The 18,303-nt window shown below is 36.4% G+C and overlaps 1 protein-coding gene and 4 non-coding genes across 5 annotated transcripts in view; all 5 read right to left on the reverse strand.

The window, feature by feature from the left end:
* LOC5580310 (probable insulin-like peptide 7) overlaps nt 1-17,060 on the reverse strand; it is a 29,621-nt gene extending 12,561 nt beyond the window's left edge. Inside the window, exon 1 of the mRNA XM_001662872.2 lies at nt 16,344-17,060. Within this exon, the coding sequence (XP_001662922.1) occupies nt 16,344-16,635 (292 nt within the window). The 5' untranslated portion in view covers nt 16,636-17,060. The remainder of the gene's footprint in view (nt 1-16,343) is intronic.
* On the reverse strand, nt 2,993-3,064 carry Trnaq-cug. The gene has a single exon. It is a non-coding gene; the product is annotated as a tRNA-Gln (tRNA).
* On the reverse strand, nt 3,736-3,807 carry Trnaq-cug. The gene has a single exon. It is a non-coding gene; the product is annotated as a tRNA-Gln (tRNA).
* Trnaq-uug lies at nt 12,811-12,882 on the reverse strand. The gene has a single exon. It is a non-coding gene; the product is annotated as a tRNA-Gln (tRNA).
* On the reverse strand, nt 16,239-16,310 carry Trnaq-cug. The gene has a single exon. It is a non-coding gene; the product is annotated as a tRNA-Gln (tRNA).
* Nucleotides 17,061-18,303: the final 1,243 nt, after the last annotated feature.

Here is an 18,303-nt window from a genome sequence, read left to right on the forward strand (position 1 = left end):
ACGATATATGAATTACCCTTTTATTACGTAGGATCTGTATAATATTACCCTAGATCAACACTAAATAACGGTAAAATATTGATGAATATAAGTAAAACAGTTCTTAAAACGCCTAAAACCATGATATTATCGAATATTTGGAGAAAAAATAACTTTGGGAGCAAAAATTTTCGCTATTCCTCTTCTACACTTCAGAAACTACTGCTGGTGCCATTTTGGTTCATTATTATGATTGTGTGGAAGATGTTAACATTTTTATGAATTTCACTCCAACCGTTTGTGTTTACCAAATAGGTGGCACACTTACCCCAAAAAGTATAGATTTCAACAAACTTGGATTTTGTATGTGAAACTTAATATTGTTTTCGTCCAAATGCCACAATAACTTACACTTTTGTATAGCTTCACGATGTACAGTACGTTTGAAAAATCTGTTATTATTTTACCTCCTCCTCCTCCTTTCTGGCGTTACGTCCCAACTGGGACAAAGCCTGCTTCTCAGATTAGTGTTCTTATGAGCACTTCCACAGTTATTAAAACTGAGAGCTTTCTTTGCCGATTGACCATTTTTGCATGTGTATATCGTGTGGCAGGTACGAAGATACTCTATGCCCCTGGGAATCGAGAAAATTTCCTTTACGAAAAGATCCTCGACCAGCGGGATTTGAACCCACGACCCTCAGCATGGTCATGCTGAATAGCTGCGCGTTTACCGCTACGGCTATCTGGGCTATCTTTGTAATTTTACCTCACACCATACTATTTAGAAACAACGAAATCTTATAAAAATTTACTGAAATCTTATTGTTCATACAAAAATTGATGTAAATACTTGAAAAATTCAACTTCCCTTTGCTTCACATCTTCAATCTATCTTTACGTTGTGGATGGTTTCCTGAAATCTGGAAGTCGTCGTATTTATTTCCTGTCTTCAAAAAGGGATGCAGACGTGTCATCTCAAACTGTCGTGGGATTGCCGCCTTGTGTGCCACTTCCAAGCTATTCGAATTGGTTGTCATGGACTTTACTCATAACTGTTCAAGTTACATTTCGGAAACTCAACACGGATTCATGCCGCACCGATCAACCACAACGAACCTGGTATCGTATACATCCTTTATAACCCGCTGCATTGAAAAAGGACTTCAAGTTGACGCAATTTACATCGATCTCTCAGCGGCCTTCGACAAAATTAACCACAAAATTGCAGTAGCCAAACTAGAGAGATTGGGCTTCACTGGTTCCTTCCTTTCCTGGTTACAGTCATATTTGATCGGTCCTTCTATGTCTGTTAAAGCGGAGAATCCTTATCATAACCATTTCAAGTAACATCAGGGGTTCCTCAAGGAAGCCATTTAGGACCTGTAATTTTTCTTCTTTATCTTAACGATGTAAACCTGTCTCTCAAATGTTTCAAGTTATCTTATGCTGATGATTTTAAATTATACTACGTCATCAACGACCACAACGACGCTGATTTTTTGCAATGTCAGCTGGATGTTTTTGTTGATTGGTGTAAGACGAACAGGATGATCATGAATGCGACTAAATGTTCAATCATTTCATTCACTCGTAAACATAGAACTATAATGTCGGATTATCATGTTTCTGTCCACACATTGGAACGCGTAATTTCTATCAAACACCTTGGTGTCATCGTGGACAGCAACCTGTCATTCCGTGATCATGTATCATATGTTGTTGGTAAAGCTTCCAAGAGTCTAGGTTTCATTTTTCGTGCCGGGAAACATTTTTCTGATGTTTATTGCCTTAAAACTTTGTATTATTCTTTGGTACGATCTAATCTCGAATATGCAGCTATTGTTTGGTCCCCACAATATCAGAACAGTATTTTACGTATTGAACGAATCCAAAGAAAGTTTATTCGATTTACGTTACGAAACTTACCGTGGACAGATCCCTCAAATTTACCAGAGTACAAAGACAGGTGTCAGTTAATTAACCTTAATTTACTCTCCACTCGTCGAAACCTTGCCAAACTTTTGTTCACCTGTGATGTGATACAGTCTAGAGTTGATTGTCCTGAACTGTTAGAAAAGTTTAATTTTGATACACATCGTCGCACACTCCGTTCTCACACATTTTTTCGGCTACCTTTGTGTTGAACCAATTACGGTAGAAATGAAGTTGTAAATAGTATGTGTCGTTTGTTTAATCAGTACTGTAATGTCTTTGATTAAATCTATCTCGTGCAGTTTTGAAGACTCGCTTTGCTGTAGTTTTAGGTGTCTAGAATAAGATTCGATGTTTAAAAAGTGTATGTAAAATTAAGTATTAGATTAAGCTTCGTCTTTGTATCATTTGGAATTGTGTTCTGTTGATATGAAAAGACGGGTAGGTTTTGTGCCTATTTGAGAAAGAGGTTCTAATTGTTGGTCTCTACTCAAACAGGTTTTCCCCTATTCCTACAAAATAAATGAAATATAATGAAAAAATAGAGCAATTTTCGTAAAATTTTGATCATCGTTCTATGAACTATTAGGGAACATATAGTTTAGCTCAAAGAAAAAATATATTTTGTAGTTTTTATAAAAATAGGGGGTGGCACACTTGCCCCTATGGCACACTTGCCCCTATGGCACACTTGCCCCAAATTCCGCTAGTATTGAAAAAATAATATCAAAAATGAATCTAGTTTGTTGTCAAATTTAGTAGGTGCTAAAATTGAGCATGCCAAAAGCGGAGCATAACGAAAACAGAATCCCAATGTATTTGTCATTGTGTACTGACCGCGTACTGATAGCTTCACACATATTTCTCCCGGAAGGCACTTTTTGCTGAGATTCTAAAATTAGGTTCGATTAAGTGATATACAAATGCTAATTTCTCCTACATTACAGATTATCAAAAGTTCTCGTCGCATCATTGTTTGGATTAATCATAGTCAACTATCCATCTGATTAAGGATAATTAAGGAAAAGTAATCTACTATCATGATGCTGACAGAAACCCAAAAATAACTGTCACTCGCAGGTTCCACCGAGATTTGAACTCGGATCGCAGGATTCAGAGTCCTGAGTGCTAACCGTTACACCAAGGAACCCCTGATTCTTGGTGTAATTTCACATAAGTTCGGTTCATCAATATTATACTGTTGCACGTCTAAATTCCAGAATAACGATGCAAATGTGACGAACAATTTCTACGAATCTTAACTTATACTTTCAGCTAATAAGAATTTGTAATAAATATAAAATGTTCATAAAACTTTTTATAAATGAGCATAGCAACCATGAAACTTTATTTTTAGTGTGATTCCATGAGATGATGTCTAATCATAGATCATCTATTTATGGAGGTTTCACTGTATGAAACTTTCTTAGCTAAACATTCTGCCCTAGCTTTCCAGACAATCGTTTCATACTCAAATACAACGAAAATCATGTTCACGATTTATTTCAAACCACATTTCTTCCATAAATTAGCGAGGTGGTGCAGCATATCTAATCGATCTATAATTTTACCGTCAGGATTGATGAAAAACGCGAGAGCGTGAAAATCACGACAGATAGAATTTGAAACGTAGTCATCCGCGTATAAATAAAAAAAAATTAAAAAAAATATTTTGATAATAATATTATCAAAATCCGATCTTTTTCAGCTTTGTAATGATGCGTGATCTCGTTAAACGTTAATCTATGTTTAGTTGTTGTTTATGAATTATAATGCATCTATCACGACGCTAACATGATTGCAAAAATATTCATCTTACGCAGGTTCCACCGAGATTTGAACTCGGATCGCAGGATTCAGAGTCCTGAGTGCTAACCGTTACACCATGGAACCAATGTGTGAGGCAATTGCCTACAAAGAGGGTCAGTGTGTCTCAGTCACCATCCGATACTGACGAAGGATGGATGTGTTCCCCAACACATGGTCCTTCGTGCGGCGTCTTCTGGTGGCTGGACGGAGTTTTTTGTGTGGGGGGATTGGGAATCGAACCCATGACCTTCCGCTTACGAAGCGAAAGCGTAACCTCGAGGCAAGTAATAATTAAATCAATAAGATAAGCTAGAAATTGTGTTACTTGATTTTTGTGAGAATCTCAGAAATCCGATGAAAATCTTTGAGATTCCAGTGTAAAACTATGAGTTTTCAGTTATTATCACCAAAATATCTAAAATCCCTTATTTTTCATTGGAATCGAACATGGTAGTCAGAATTCGCACAGGAATACTGAGAGCGCAGAAATTTTAACGTAATCTTACTATAATACAGGTATGTTTCGTTTTTATCAACACGATTGGCAATTTTTAGTTGACAAAAATGGAATGATTTTCTTGGACAAACTATTCTACAAATTTGGAAAGAAAATTGTAGTTTTGTCATGATAATACACTTTTTCATCATATACATGCATAGTATTGATGTTTAGAAGCTGTGAGGAGCATAAGAATTGTTCATTCGTATAGGTTCGCAAAGAAAGTTGATTGTTGACTCCAATCAATCAATTTGATTCTGCCATAAATCATTACTAGTTTGAGTTTTCTTGGTGCTGAATTGCAATAACTCTAATATGTCATGGACGATAATCATGTAAATGTGCTTCGCATCATGAGATGAGTCATATTTGTATAAAATAACTACAAGGAAGTGGATCAAGCTGATCATTGTTTTATTTTTTTCAAGAAAAATTCAACAAGAAGCCACTTCTTTTTTTTCTCTTCATCCTCATCCTGCTGCTTCTTCTTCTTGCATAATACCATAAATCCCAACTGAGAAAGAAACTTTTTATCAGCTTAGTGTTCTTATAGATACTTCCGCAGTTATCAACTGGGAGTTTTTAAGCTAAGATATTTTTTTTTCATTTTGGCTACACCCGATAGGCGATTAAGTTTTGCAAACTCAAATGAATACATCGTGGGCTTTGAATTGCCAAATTCAGTAAAATGATTGTGGTGATTTTTCTTTCAAAGTTATCACTATAGTATACTAACATCGACTGGGTTGCACTAAGTAAAACAATATTAAATAAGTTCATCAAAGCCACAAAATTGTACAAACTCCAGAACAAGCAAAACCAAATTGGAACTTTTTGGTAAGGAACTCCTTTGTTGAGTTTTTATGAATAAGTGTATGGCAGTTGGTATAAGACTCTTAACTAACCTTTTGGTCTTCACGTGGAGAAGGGGTGCGTGTCTGCTCAAAGATCAAGACCCAAGCAATTTTGGGATGGGAACGTCCAATATCAACAGTTTCTCAAATTATCAGCCATTTCAGTTATTTTGCTTCTTCTTCGATGCAAACTTATTGTATGGGGCTCTGCACTGTTTTGATTTTGTATAGGATTTTGACGTTTACTGGCCTTGTTGTTTACTAATTTCATGGCAGAGTGAAAGAGAGAGGATGATTTTTATGCAGAGCTCCATGGAGATTCCAAATTTTTGTTTGTTATATTATGTGCCAGGGATGGGAAATGTACTGTAGCAAACATTTACCACCTCGAACTTCACATTTATCTACACGACCATCAAAATCCAAAGCAAACCATGACCGTTCAAAACAAAAAATGTCACGGCTTTTCAAAACTGTAATCTTCTTCTTCCTAACGTTTTTTCAAACCCGAATGCGAACAAATGACTCGAGCACAGTGGTGACACGATTTTTCCTGTTTTCGGGGTTTTGCATTTTTGCTCGATAAATGCAGCATGAAATTGTACTTGTTTATATGTATCGCAACGGAATGATTGTGCTCTTGCTATACTCCACTGCACTGTGACGTCACGCATCAATTTTGACAGGTACTGGTCCTGTTGTTTACAGTTTGGACTTAGTACTTTTTTCGAATCATTCTTAATTTCGTGAAAGTTTGCTGCCAGGAGAGGTCAAATCCACTGCAGATACCCACGGATCGTATTATTCTATCTTCACACTTAGATCAAATTACTGGGGTCGGTAAAATTTTACTGGGTTTTGGAACTACCGAAAAAGTCAGTAAAATGAAAACTGTCGCCACGCGTAATTGAAAAGCAAATTTCACCATATTTTATTTTTTATCGATATATGACTTCTGACATTTTTTTTTTAGTTGACTGACTTTTTCGGTAGTTCCAAAACCCAGTTATTTTTACCGAACAGATTGAGTGTATTCCTACCGTGGAAAATCGTCACCATCAGCATGCTGGTGATAGAAATGCGAAGATGAAAACATGATGGAAAAAATGACTAAGTCGGAAACGTAAACAACAGGACCAGCAGCTGTCAAATAAGTGAGGTTAGGCTCGTCATATGCAGCGCTCTATTAGCGCTAATAGATTTCAATTAGTTGAAAACACAAGCGAAATAGGGTAACGGCCGAATTTTGGACCCCATAAGGAAGTGATTTGAGTTTTTTGTTCCAATTAATTAATTGCACAGCGTAACCAAGTCAAAGAATATGCCAAAATGTAGAGAAAAATTTCCTCTACGAGATAAAAATGCCCATACAGTCGTGTATTATCCAAAAAACGTCAAAAATAATTGAATTGTAATGCACTGTTTTTCATTATTTTGGACACACCAATACATTTTGGACCCTCAAAGTATATATTTTGAACCACCGGCATTTTTTATCGTTTGGCGACAAAGTCCACGACACTGGTTGTATAATATGCTTGCCCGTAGGCTAATCAATCGATTAACAATAGAAAACCGATGAAATTCTTCGCTTTTAGTTCAGAAATATGAAAAAAGTTTTTGTTTACATTTGAAAAATTTCTGACGGCTTCAATTTCTGTGTGTAACGTGTTGTAACGGTTGCATGGATGAATCGATTAAATTAAATTAATTTCAGATGAAATAAACACTAAGTCCAGTGGCGCGGGAAGTGGGTACGACAGGTAGGACATGTACTACGCACAAAAATACCTGGGTAGGACAGTCAAGGAATTGTCCTACCCACGATCCAACAAAAAAAAGCTAGACCAGCAATAAAGTTTGAAAACAAACTCAATTATTTATCATCTGTTCAATATACATAAAAACTCGATCTACGCGTTGCAACGTCGTACTTATTCTTATGGAGGATGGAAGACATGATAAGGTTTTTCATGTTATTCTCATGCTTAGTAAAGCGTGACATGGTTTGCGCATGACCTCCAAAAGTTCTAACTCGTGAGAAGATCGATAAAGAATATCTATAGTGAAAATCCTGTTAATTAAAACTGTAATAATTTCTACAAGAAACTTCTTTAATCGTTAGAAAAACCAAATGGAGTCCTCTATAGCGTTTCAAAATTAATCAATGGATGGTTTCTTAAAAATATCTATGGCCAAACCCGTATATATTCTGGAACAAATTTGGAAGCAATTCTTGAGAAGTTTCTGAAACATCCATAGATAATTATCAGAAGATTATTTAAGAATCTTCGGATGAAGTAATGGAATAATCTAATACCAGTCGCATCGTATTATACACAGAACAAGTGTGATGGTGCTAGCGATTTCTGAACGTGTGATCACTCTTGATAGAATCTATCAAAGCATTGCTGAATCTCTTAAAAATTATCAGAACAATTTCTGTAGAATATGGTCTCTATTTAATTGCAATTCTCTATTTTTAATGGAAAATCTCTATGGTAAATATTTTAACCAAAGTGGTCTCTAAAGTTTTTTTTTCCTTACTTTGCTTGTAATGAGTCCTGATGCAAAATTGTACAGGCTCCAACGGGTTATAACGGGTTTAACAGGCTCTTCATGAATTTAGTCTCAGAACTTCCGAGGAAAAGCTTCAGAAATTATCATAGTAATTTTATTTAGAATACTTTCAGGGTCTCCTACAGCGGTCTCTTCATGAGTGTTTCTAGATATTTCTCTACCAATTATCCCAGAAACTCTTCCAGCGATTTTTCAAAGGATGCTAAGAATGACTTTTTCAGAATTCGCTCCTGGAAATCCATGCTACTACCTCCAGGAATTTCCTCAGGTATTAATTTGTTTTTTTTTTTCAAAACTATCCTAAAATTTCCTCCAGACATTTTTTCACTAATCCTTCAACCGAATTCTCCAGTTGTTACTTTAGGAGATCTTCCAAAGATTTCTAATGAATTGCAGTTTTATCAAATATTTCAGAATAAGTTTCTCAAAAAAAAAATGCCATGGCATCTTCAAAAGTTTATTTAAGTTTTCACACAAGTATTACAGCAATTTTTCCAATAATTCTTCCGTCATTTCCTACACAAGTTTCTATAGAGATTCTAGCAAATGATTTTCGAGAAATTCCTTTGGAAAATCTTGCGCAATACTAACGAGATCCAGTTGATTGAAGACATACACAGATTTTATTAGAGTTTACTCTAGAATTTTATGAATAACTAAACAGTATATTTTTTTCGAGAAAATTTCCTTGGCATTTCCCTGGAGACATTCCTAGAAAAAAACCTGAAAAAACTTTAAAGACTTACTTGAGAAAATCTCAAAGAATTACTGGAGAAATTTCTGTAGGAATCTTAAAAAGAATCTCTGGAGTAATTGCTAAAGGTATTATTGAAGAACACCCTAGTTGAAATTTTGTAAAAATCCCAAATGACATTTATATAGGAAATCCTTAAAAATTTGAGGAAAAGTTATTGATTGAATATAAGAAAACGTTTTGATCGAGAATCTTGGAGGATATTTCACGGAAATCGATGGATGAATCACTGGATAAAATCTTGGAGGAATCAGGTTGAATTCTTGGGGTATCCTATTCTTGGATAAATTTCCTATGAATTGAGCGGACAAAACATTTGCAGTTGTTATCGTTAGAATGCTATGAAATAGTAGACTTTCCTCAACTCAACTCAAGTTAAAACTGGCTAAAATGTCACTGAAACCTCTTTGCGTTTGAGCTCCTAAAGTAAATTTCAATTTCCAGTCCACGGTTAAAATGTTTTATTAGCTTCTTAGCTCAGCTGTGCACAAAACATTTGCCAACGTTTGTCCTACCCATGGTTTCGAACGTGGACGCGCCTGTGACTAAGTCTATGTATAAACGGTTGATGCAAGTGCGGAATAATCCTATCTTTCCAAATGGCATGCGAATTGAGTTGGCCTTTCGATTAAAACTGGGAAATTTGCAGGAAAATGGCCCAGGGGGTCCAAAATATATAGGGGTTCAAAATATATTGGTTACCCTATTAGCGAATGAATTATTTAACTTTTTTTTTTTCAATCATTCACCTCGAGATGGCTGCCCGAAAACGATCATGGACCTATGCACGGGTTCACTATTTGACGTTTTAGCGGTGCCGTGTTATTTATGGGACCATGGCAACCCGTGAATTCGGCACCGCTCAAACGTCAAATTAGTGAACTCGTGCATTGGTCCATAGTGGGGAAACAAATACATTCAAGCAGTGTGTGAACCGTTGGCAGCGCAACGCCTGATGGTATTCGCTCTAAGGAAGGTACGGCGCTGCCATCTGGAAAAAGTTTACTCTATGCGTGAAGCGTCGAAAATTTAACCCGGCAAGGTATAGGAGGTGAAATTTCAAATGCTTATATAAAATTAATTACAATAGTTATTTAAATTCTTTTCAGTACATGTTGATAGACTATTGATGGGCTACATTATAGACACATTATTTTGATTTTTTTCATGTTTTCCTCAATTTCTACGGATTCTATATCTTATCATATATCTAACCCCGTACACTTAACAGAATTTAATAAAATTAAGTTTTGAATTTTTTAAAAGCATTTGAAAATTGACTTCCTATGCTTTGCCATGTAAAGAAATCGGAGCTTCACGCATAGGGTCAACTGTGGTAATTGCCTCCGTCATCGCGAATTCGAGTAAACGAAGGTACGGTGCTGCCATCTGGGAAAAGTTTGCTCGATGCGTGAAGCGTCGAAAAATTTACCCGGCAAGGTATAGGAAGCGAAATTTCAAATGCTCATATAAAATTAACTACAATAGTTATTCAAAATCTTTTCAGTATATGTTGATATACTTTTGATGGGCTACATTATAGGCATATAAATTTAAGTTTTATATATTTTTCTCAATATGCTGCTGATTCTATAGTTGATCAATAGTCTAACCCCGTACACTTAACAGAATTTAATTAAAAAGTGTTTTGAATTTTTGCCATGTAAAATAATCGGAGCTTCACGCATAGGGTCAACTGTGGTCTACGTTGGTCAAACAAAGCGGTCTCTCGAGGTTAGATTCAAGGAACACTTAGCGGAAATAGGAAAAGCTCAGAAGACGATAGACAAGGGGATGACATACGATTTTAAATCTAAGGTGGCAGAACATATCTTTTCAGAAGGACATACAATTACGACGGCCGATATCAAAATTTTGAGAAATGTTTCTTCTCCTTGGAAACTGGATGTGGCGGAGAGTCTGGAAATTTGCAAACAGGTACCTACGACGCTACTCAACAGAGACAACGGCAACGGCAATACATGGCTATTCAACTTGGTACCTACTAATTGTTCCCGTGATGTACCTTTCAGCATTTAAAGTTTCAACAAAAGAGGGATGGAATGTACCTAAAAGCTCATAAATTTTAAGTTTACAAAAAAAAAATGGGTAGGGAATTACGTGTATACCTAGTGTTAATATATAATGTGTGCATACGATGGTTTTCTTTAAGTCGAGTCTAGTACACGACACTCAACTGCCTTACAGTTGAGGTCGAAATACGCGTATCTGTCAAAGGAGTGGAATTAAATGGTAAAGTACTAAATTCGGTTTTTTCATTTACTTATAGGTATTCCACTAAACAGCTCGAAGATTTATTATTATAGTTGAGTTCATTCTCAAGTGCATCCCTCATAACAAAGAACTAAACTTAAAACTAAGTCTATTACATTCCCATCGAAAATTCTATGTACCATGTTATATGAGAAAAAAGAGAGGTTTCTGCAACTCTCGTAAGTACGTATTCAACTACACAAATTCCTACTGTTCAAATTTTAAGTAAACATCAATAAAACCAAAGTTTTATACAACTTTGGCGACCTGTAGCTAAAAATTGTGACGTGCTGGGAAATTTCTGTCAACGGCACCAGATTCAGCAACCTCAAATCTACTAGAGACACATAATTTGATTCTTGAGACACGCAAAAATGTCATTTTTGTTGCGCTGTGTAAGCGGATATGAAGGGGTTAAACTTTATTGAATCGTAAATGGCTTGATACCTACCATGTATCGTAGAAGATCAACACTAATATAGTGTCAAAACTTTAACCTTGAGGCTATTGAAAAATATTTGAATTCCTTCAAAACAAGTTGATTCTCAGTTTAGTATTGAAATTAGATCCAAAAGTGTAGTAAATTGTATAGACTCCGTTTTTGAAAGGATCCTGCAAGTAGACAGCTGTTTATTTATACCCATTGTATTTTGGCGTCGATAAATAATTCAGCTGATACCTAATATTTTCACACATAATGTTTTAGGATATTATTATTCAAAATTCCTACATCGATTCCCAAAGAAATTCGTCGAGGAATTACTCTTAGAATTTCTACATGGATTTCTCTAATGGATCCTCTAGGAATTGCACCACGAAAACCAACAACTATGCTTCCAGAGATTCTGCCGAGGATGCTTCCCGGAAATTCGTAAGAGATTCATGAAGCATTCAACATCGACCGCTCCTGCAAGAATTCTTTTATGGAACCAGGAATTCCTTTAAAAGTTTCTCCAGTAATTTATTTTCAAATGTTTTTGAATTCTTTCAGAAATAAACCAGTAAGTATTCCAAATATGCCCCCATTACCTCTTCTAAGACTTTTTTTTCCAGAGATTTCTACAGGAATAGTTTCAAGAGTATCTTCAAAAATTCCTTTACCAACGGCCGAAAAATTATCCCCCGAGGAATTACATCATAAATTTTCCCAGGGGTTCCACCAACATTTTCTTCAGCTGATTCAGGATCAGATAATTTGTATTCTGGGGGTTGAAGGAATTTCTCCAGTGAATTTTGCATGCATTGCTCCTCTTATATAAGTATTTAAAAAAATCGATGTATTTGGTCAAGAATTCTTTCAATGAATTTCTCACATTTTCTAAGGTATACTATGAGGTATCTAAGAAATTCCTTAAGATTTTGTTTCGAGATTCCCGCAGATTTTATTTTTTTCAATCTTCTCATGAACTACTGCAAGGGTGCTTCGATGAAATTTACCAGCTAGAAATGGTGGAGCTATGTCAGATTCTTCTGAACTTTCTTCAAAGATTGTTGTCACCTGACTGTGTCAGCAACTTCTTCGAACATTCCAGCAAGAATTTTTACAGGTAATACACAGCGAATCTTTCAACGATTTAAACAGCTATTCTTTTAAGAATATCTTCAGTAAACTCCTCATTTATTTATACGAGGATTTCTCCCTTACTCTATATTCCGTATTTTGATATCTAGTTAGAGAACTATAGTAAAAGTTGGTTTTAATGACTAACTCCATGGTCCTTTGGATCGCAGTTGCACTGATTTTGTGTTCTGTAAGTCGATACCTCCCCTCGATAGTCCCTTCAATATCGAATTATGGAGAGTTGACTGTATTCCCAAAAGAGTTTTTCGAACCTTCTTTTTTCATCCAACCTGACATGGTGGAAAATCTATCATGACGATCTGTTTAAGCTGTACCAAACAAACAATTCGTCTGTTTCGGAATTCGGTAGCTTATGATTTGAATGTAATGCATGAACTTGTCTCACACAATGGGCTAGTTTCGTCGTTACACATAAATAACATTCAAATTCGTCAGGTATTGTGAGGTTCTAACACCAACTATCTCTCATACAGACCAAACAGTCTTATGTTATAATGAAAAGAACACATTTCCTTTTAACCAACTAAAATATATCGGATCACAGAGGTTCCACCGAGATTTGAACTCGGATCGCAGGATTCAAAGTCCTGAGTGCTAACCATTACACCATGGAACCGCTCATAACTTTTAAGTGTATGGTTAAAACTAGATTTCTAGTAAACCTACTTTACACTCGACTGAATGCAAATCGTCGTTAATGAATGATTTGCAAATCTGAATAAGTAGGTATTTGATGTTGGCTGTTCAACATGCAAGTGAAAGGGCACAATAGCGTTGGCCTTTGAAAATGATTGGAATCAATGAGAAAGCTGATCGTTTCGTAATGATAAGGTACAAAGTCGTAACGAGTGAGACATAAATACGGGGCTAGCCTATTTCTTGCGCACTGTAGTTTTAGTTATAAACCAATGTACGACTATCTATTAGCAAGCATTCAATCTAATTAATCTAAATTAATCCAGCCATGGAACGATGAGTCACACCGCATGGGATTACATGTTGTAGATGATAGGCTTTCCCTTTGGGATGGTTGAAATATATAAACGTATATACTGTTCCCAGCACTTTTTTTTAACAATCGAGCTTATTGTAGACAACAATATGCTACGTTTATAATAAAAAGGTACATCTCATTTCAGAGATACAGAGAATTAGACAAAAAATCCCTCCATTTCAGAGGGATGCATTGTCCGTATAGTTCAAACACGCGTAAGCTATCAAATCAATGATAAAACGTAACAAAAAAAACATTTTGCGTGTCTCGAGGATCAAATTATGTATCTTTAGTACACTGTTAAAAATAATGAAGATTACACGTAATGCAAACTTCATTTATGCAATGTAAGCAGGACGTCATGTAAGTTTAAGTCTGAAATCATGTAAAAGTGTGTTATATGTCATGTAATCACACATGGGCTTGATGGATTACATGACATATAATTGAAGTTTACATGACATCTCATGTTAATATCCATGGTATTCCACGCTCCAATTATGTGCATTATATGTCTCAGAAATTTACACTTTTCGTTCGAACTGTGTAGTTTAGGTGTCACCGAATCTTATGCTGTTTTCAAAAATGTTCCACACGTCATAATTTTCGCTACATATCGGCTAAGTTGTATAGAATACTGGTTTCATTGATGTTTACATAAAACTTAAAGTATGAATTATCAATGTTTTTTGTGGTCTAATCCACCAAGCATTCAAAATAGGACTTTAACTTTCATTTCAGATATAATTTGGTTGAAATTGCGCGATAAAATTTAAATTCAATCGATTTTTTAACATGATTGCAGCCTGCATACAAAATTCTTCGTTTCTGTTTTATGGCACAATACAATACTATTCGAAAGTATTATGAACTTTGTTGAGAAATATTGTTATGGACATGGAGTTTAAACTCTGTGGCAAATTTAGCAAATAAAATGCCATCAAAGCTGGAAAACTTGCATGCAAGTTGGCTGAAATAGTAAAATTTTGCATTTTTAACAGCGAATATCTCAAAAACTAGATGTGATATGCGAAACTGTTATAGCCTTGCTGCCATGCCCAATTTATCGATCGATAGTTAATATTAGGTAAATGGAAACCAAATTTAGTACTATACCATTTAATTTCACTAGGGTTTGTATTCCTTGACAAAGGGCACAAACTGTAATGGAATTAAATGGTATAGTACTAAATTCGATTTTCATCTACTTATAGGCATTCCACTGAACAGCTCGAAAATTTGTTATCTTTAAGATTTCCATATTAGCTTTTTACAATGAACAATCTAGCAAAAATCCAAAAACTTGGTATGCAGCTCGAAAACGCGAACAATTCAGGACTCACTCAGCTAAGTGAAAACCAGTAGCATGTAGTAGCATCTTGCTTTTTCTATCAGTAATTTTTTTTTAAAGTTGCTTTGTACAAAATTATGGTTCACCTCAACGAAAATTCAATTTTTGCCTATGAGTAACTAGGATTCCGACATGGGCTCCACTCATTAACTTCCACATGTAACGAATTTTATTCGTTCCAAAAAAAATCTGAAAGCTATTGAGCTGGTCTTGCTGCTGAAACTTAAAAATTATATAACTTTCCAGAATCCAGACTAATCCAAAGTTATCTGTCATATCGTACACTTCAGGTTAATTATCAGAACTCTCAATGTGATAGACTTCCTTTAAAAGCTGGTTTGTCTCAAGACAGTATTCTGTGTAAATGAAAATCATATTTAGTACTATACTATTTAATTCCACTAGATGCGAATATGACGTAACTAGATCTTAGGGTGATTTGGAATATTGCTGTCTTCGGCAAAGTTACTCATTGATTTGAAGTATGTATACTGCATGTTTGCTTAGTCCGATCTTAGTGATCTAAAAACATTCAAAACTCATTTATCTCATGATGCAAAACAGCAACAAAGTCAATGTTTTCGGCAAAGTTGTTGGTAAGGTTTAGAACTATGTTCTGCATGTTTGGTTAATAGATTATTCTACCACTAGTGCTTCCTCTAGTGTGCATTGATAATTTAAAATAAAATTTTTTGATCAAAGTAGATTCGAAAGAAGGTTGTTGCTTTTGGTACAATAGAATTACCTCAGGGGAATCAGAAAGCAATGTTTTCTGAGCTAGTGCCATCATACGGTAAAATTTCCAACTAAGTTATGCGAAATATGGTGGTCCTTTACCTGTTGCAAATTTTCACTGACAAAAGTATAATTTCATATAATTAAGCGAAGCTGTTTCTGAGAAGATCCAAAGTTGCCAAATTTCACAATTTAGGGACATAACTAGTAAAACTCAATCAAATTGTCTTTCTAAAACGGCATATAAACTGATAATCCTTTAAAAAAATTGCGATGTAATCACGATTTGCATTTGGTCGAATTAATCACTCCAGTGCACAGACAACGTAAGATTCTTTGCACAGTTAGAAGTTATATGTCACGAAAATTGAGCAAAAATCAACTCAAGATTGTTTCTTAGGATTTGCTAAAAAATATACTCATGTGTGTGACTTCCTTTTTTAGAGTAAATACTCCATGGTTTGTTGAGTACCACCTCAATGTTCTTAGTCACTTTTATGAGTCCAAAGCAGTAAATTCCAGAGACCAGATAGACATCTTTAGTTAAGAACACCAGTATTTCAAGGCATCTTTTATTGCGCATTTCTTTCACCACTTGACTATTGCAGAAGTTTTAACAAGTGCGGAAACGCTAATAAAAGTGCGCAATTGCATCAAATCGGGTAGGTGTTTTCGGGGGACTTACTCTTCGTAAATCACACTTTCGCACTTATGAGGCCGCACTTCGCAGTCCAGTAGTGAAAGAAATACACAATATATCATAAATTCATAATACAGAAGACATGTTATGCTTTCCACCAATACTCAATGATCTCTTGTTTAGTTACACAAACAAAATCTACTCTACCACAATGAGTTCCACTCCACCACTCGCGATCAAAAAGAAACTCTCAGGTTCCACCGAGATTTGAACTCGGATCGCAGGATTCAGAGTCCTGAGTGCTAACCGTTACACCATGGAACCCCACATGCTTCTCTTATCTCCACTAATATTCACCATTAGCACGCTTCCCCACTGCACCATTTCCACCGCCGTAATCATCGTTTCTCCTTGAAATCCGATAGATATCCTTCTCGCAAGCCCAGTAAAGGTGCCGGATTAGTTTGTCCCGGCAGCGCGAGTGACTCTCCTGGTGCCAAACCTTTTCCCAATCGGCACGGGTCCGTTCGCTGAATGTCACTTCGAGGGCGGCATCCTCGGCACTGGAACTAGCCCCTCCGACATCGAACGCCGTATCCATTAGGACCCAAAGTGCCGCCGCCACCGTCGTCGACACCGGAAGCCACATCTCCGATCTCCCGGAAGCAGCACCGATTTGAAATTCCAATCAGTTCCAATTAGCCGAGGGACACTTTTCCACCACAACTGCTGCTAGCACACTCATATCAACCGTCAATTGAAAGAACACTTGGCGAGTTCACCAGACTGTATGACTTGTGATCCGTGGCCGGGACCGGACCGGAATGAGAACACCGGTTGCCCTTCGGTGGACTTTTATAATCAACCAAAACCGAGCCAATCACGGCAACGTGGCCGGTAAGAAACCACATACGACATCTAACCGAGAGTTTTATTTTATCACTTATTGGGAAACGGGTGAATGACGACGACGGCGACGGCCGGCGAGTGGCCGCAACATCATCTAAAGCCACGAATGTCCTGCGGATAGTCAGCCGCCAACAGAAAGGTATCCTTTAAAAAAAACAGAGTCGGTCAGAGGTTGCATGATTGAGATTTGTAAAAGTGTTGGATCGAAATTTTAAATAATTTTTTATTTATATCACAGACGTCGCCGCAAACCGTGGGTGAGATGAGCTGCGCATTCGACTGTTTGATCACATTCTTCTTGATTCTGAGCTCGTTATAGGGGAAGTGATGGTAAAATAAACAGTGGTGGTAACAGTGCGCATCGTACCTTCGTGCTGTGCGTACACGAATTCTCTCTGCTCTTGGAAGTTTTCTTAAAAACTACCTAAAGCAATAAAACAGTACTTTTCAGTGCTACATAAACAGTACTTTTCAGCGCTTAAATTAAAAGCGGTAGTTTTCAGTGCTACTAAAACAGTACTTTTCAGTACTATTTTGTCTACTATTGATCCCTTTACGATCCTTGCTTGGACCCGTGCCTTCGATTTTTCGTTGGACCCGTTGGCGAAAGCTAGCGGTGGTAATCCTTCTTGGACACCGTCTTGGGAAAAAACCTCTCGAAGGTCACGTCTTCTTTCGTTTATTAATTAAACATGGTATCAACAACAAACAAAAGAAAGGGTGAATTTCTGAATTCACTACTTCCTTCCAAAAAAAGTGGGTTTTAAAACTGTCACTACACGTGGCAAGAATGGAAGAAAGGACGTTTCACCGGAATGCGAACTTTCTTCCAAGGGTGAAATGAATAATTGTATCGAAATGAGCAATCAGTTTGATGCTCTAGACAAATTTTCCGAACACTAAATCGAAGCAGCCTCTAGCCCAGGTTCTTTGATTCAAGTGAGGAAGCAAAGAGTGCCGCCTATCGTGGTCAGTTGTTCCGAATTTTCGGGATTTAGGCAGGAGATCTCGAACTCCATTAGAAAATCAAGGTTTCCTTCCAAATCGCAAAGAAAGGAGACTGTCGCGTTTTGCCGGAAACTCTTAAAGATCGTGAACTTCTTCTCAAACATCTTGAAGAGAAGAAGCACAATTTATTTACTTATGACGACAAAACTGAACGTTTGTTCAAAGTCATCTTGAAAGGTCTCTCAAGTGACTATAAGTCACCAGAAGAAATCAAAAATGGAATAAATGATTTACTTGGATTTTCCTCAGTCCAAGTAATCATTATGAAAAATAGAACCCAATCTGGCATTGTTCGGAAAGGGCTTTCTCAAGAATATTATTTAGTTCACTTTAACAAAAAAGAACTAAATAATATTAAAGCTTTAGAAAAAGCAAAACTTTTGTTTGATGTCCGTATGAC

Source organism: Aedes aegypti, chromosome 1 (genome assembly GCF_002204515.2).
Source record: "Aedes aegypti strain LVP_AGWG chromosome 1, AaegL5.0 Primary Assembly, whole genome shotgun sequence".
Lineage (NCBI taxonomy): Eukaryota > Metazoa > Arthropoda > Insecta > Diptera > Culicidae > Aedes > Aedes aegypti.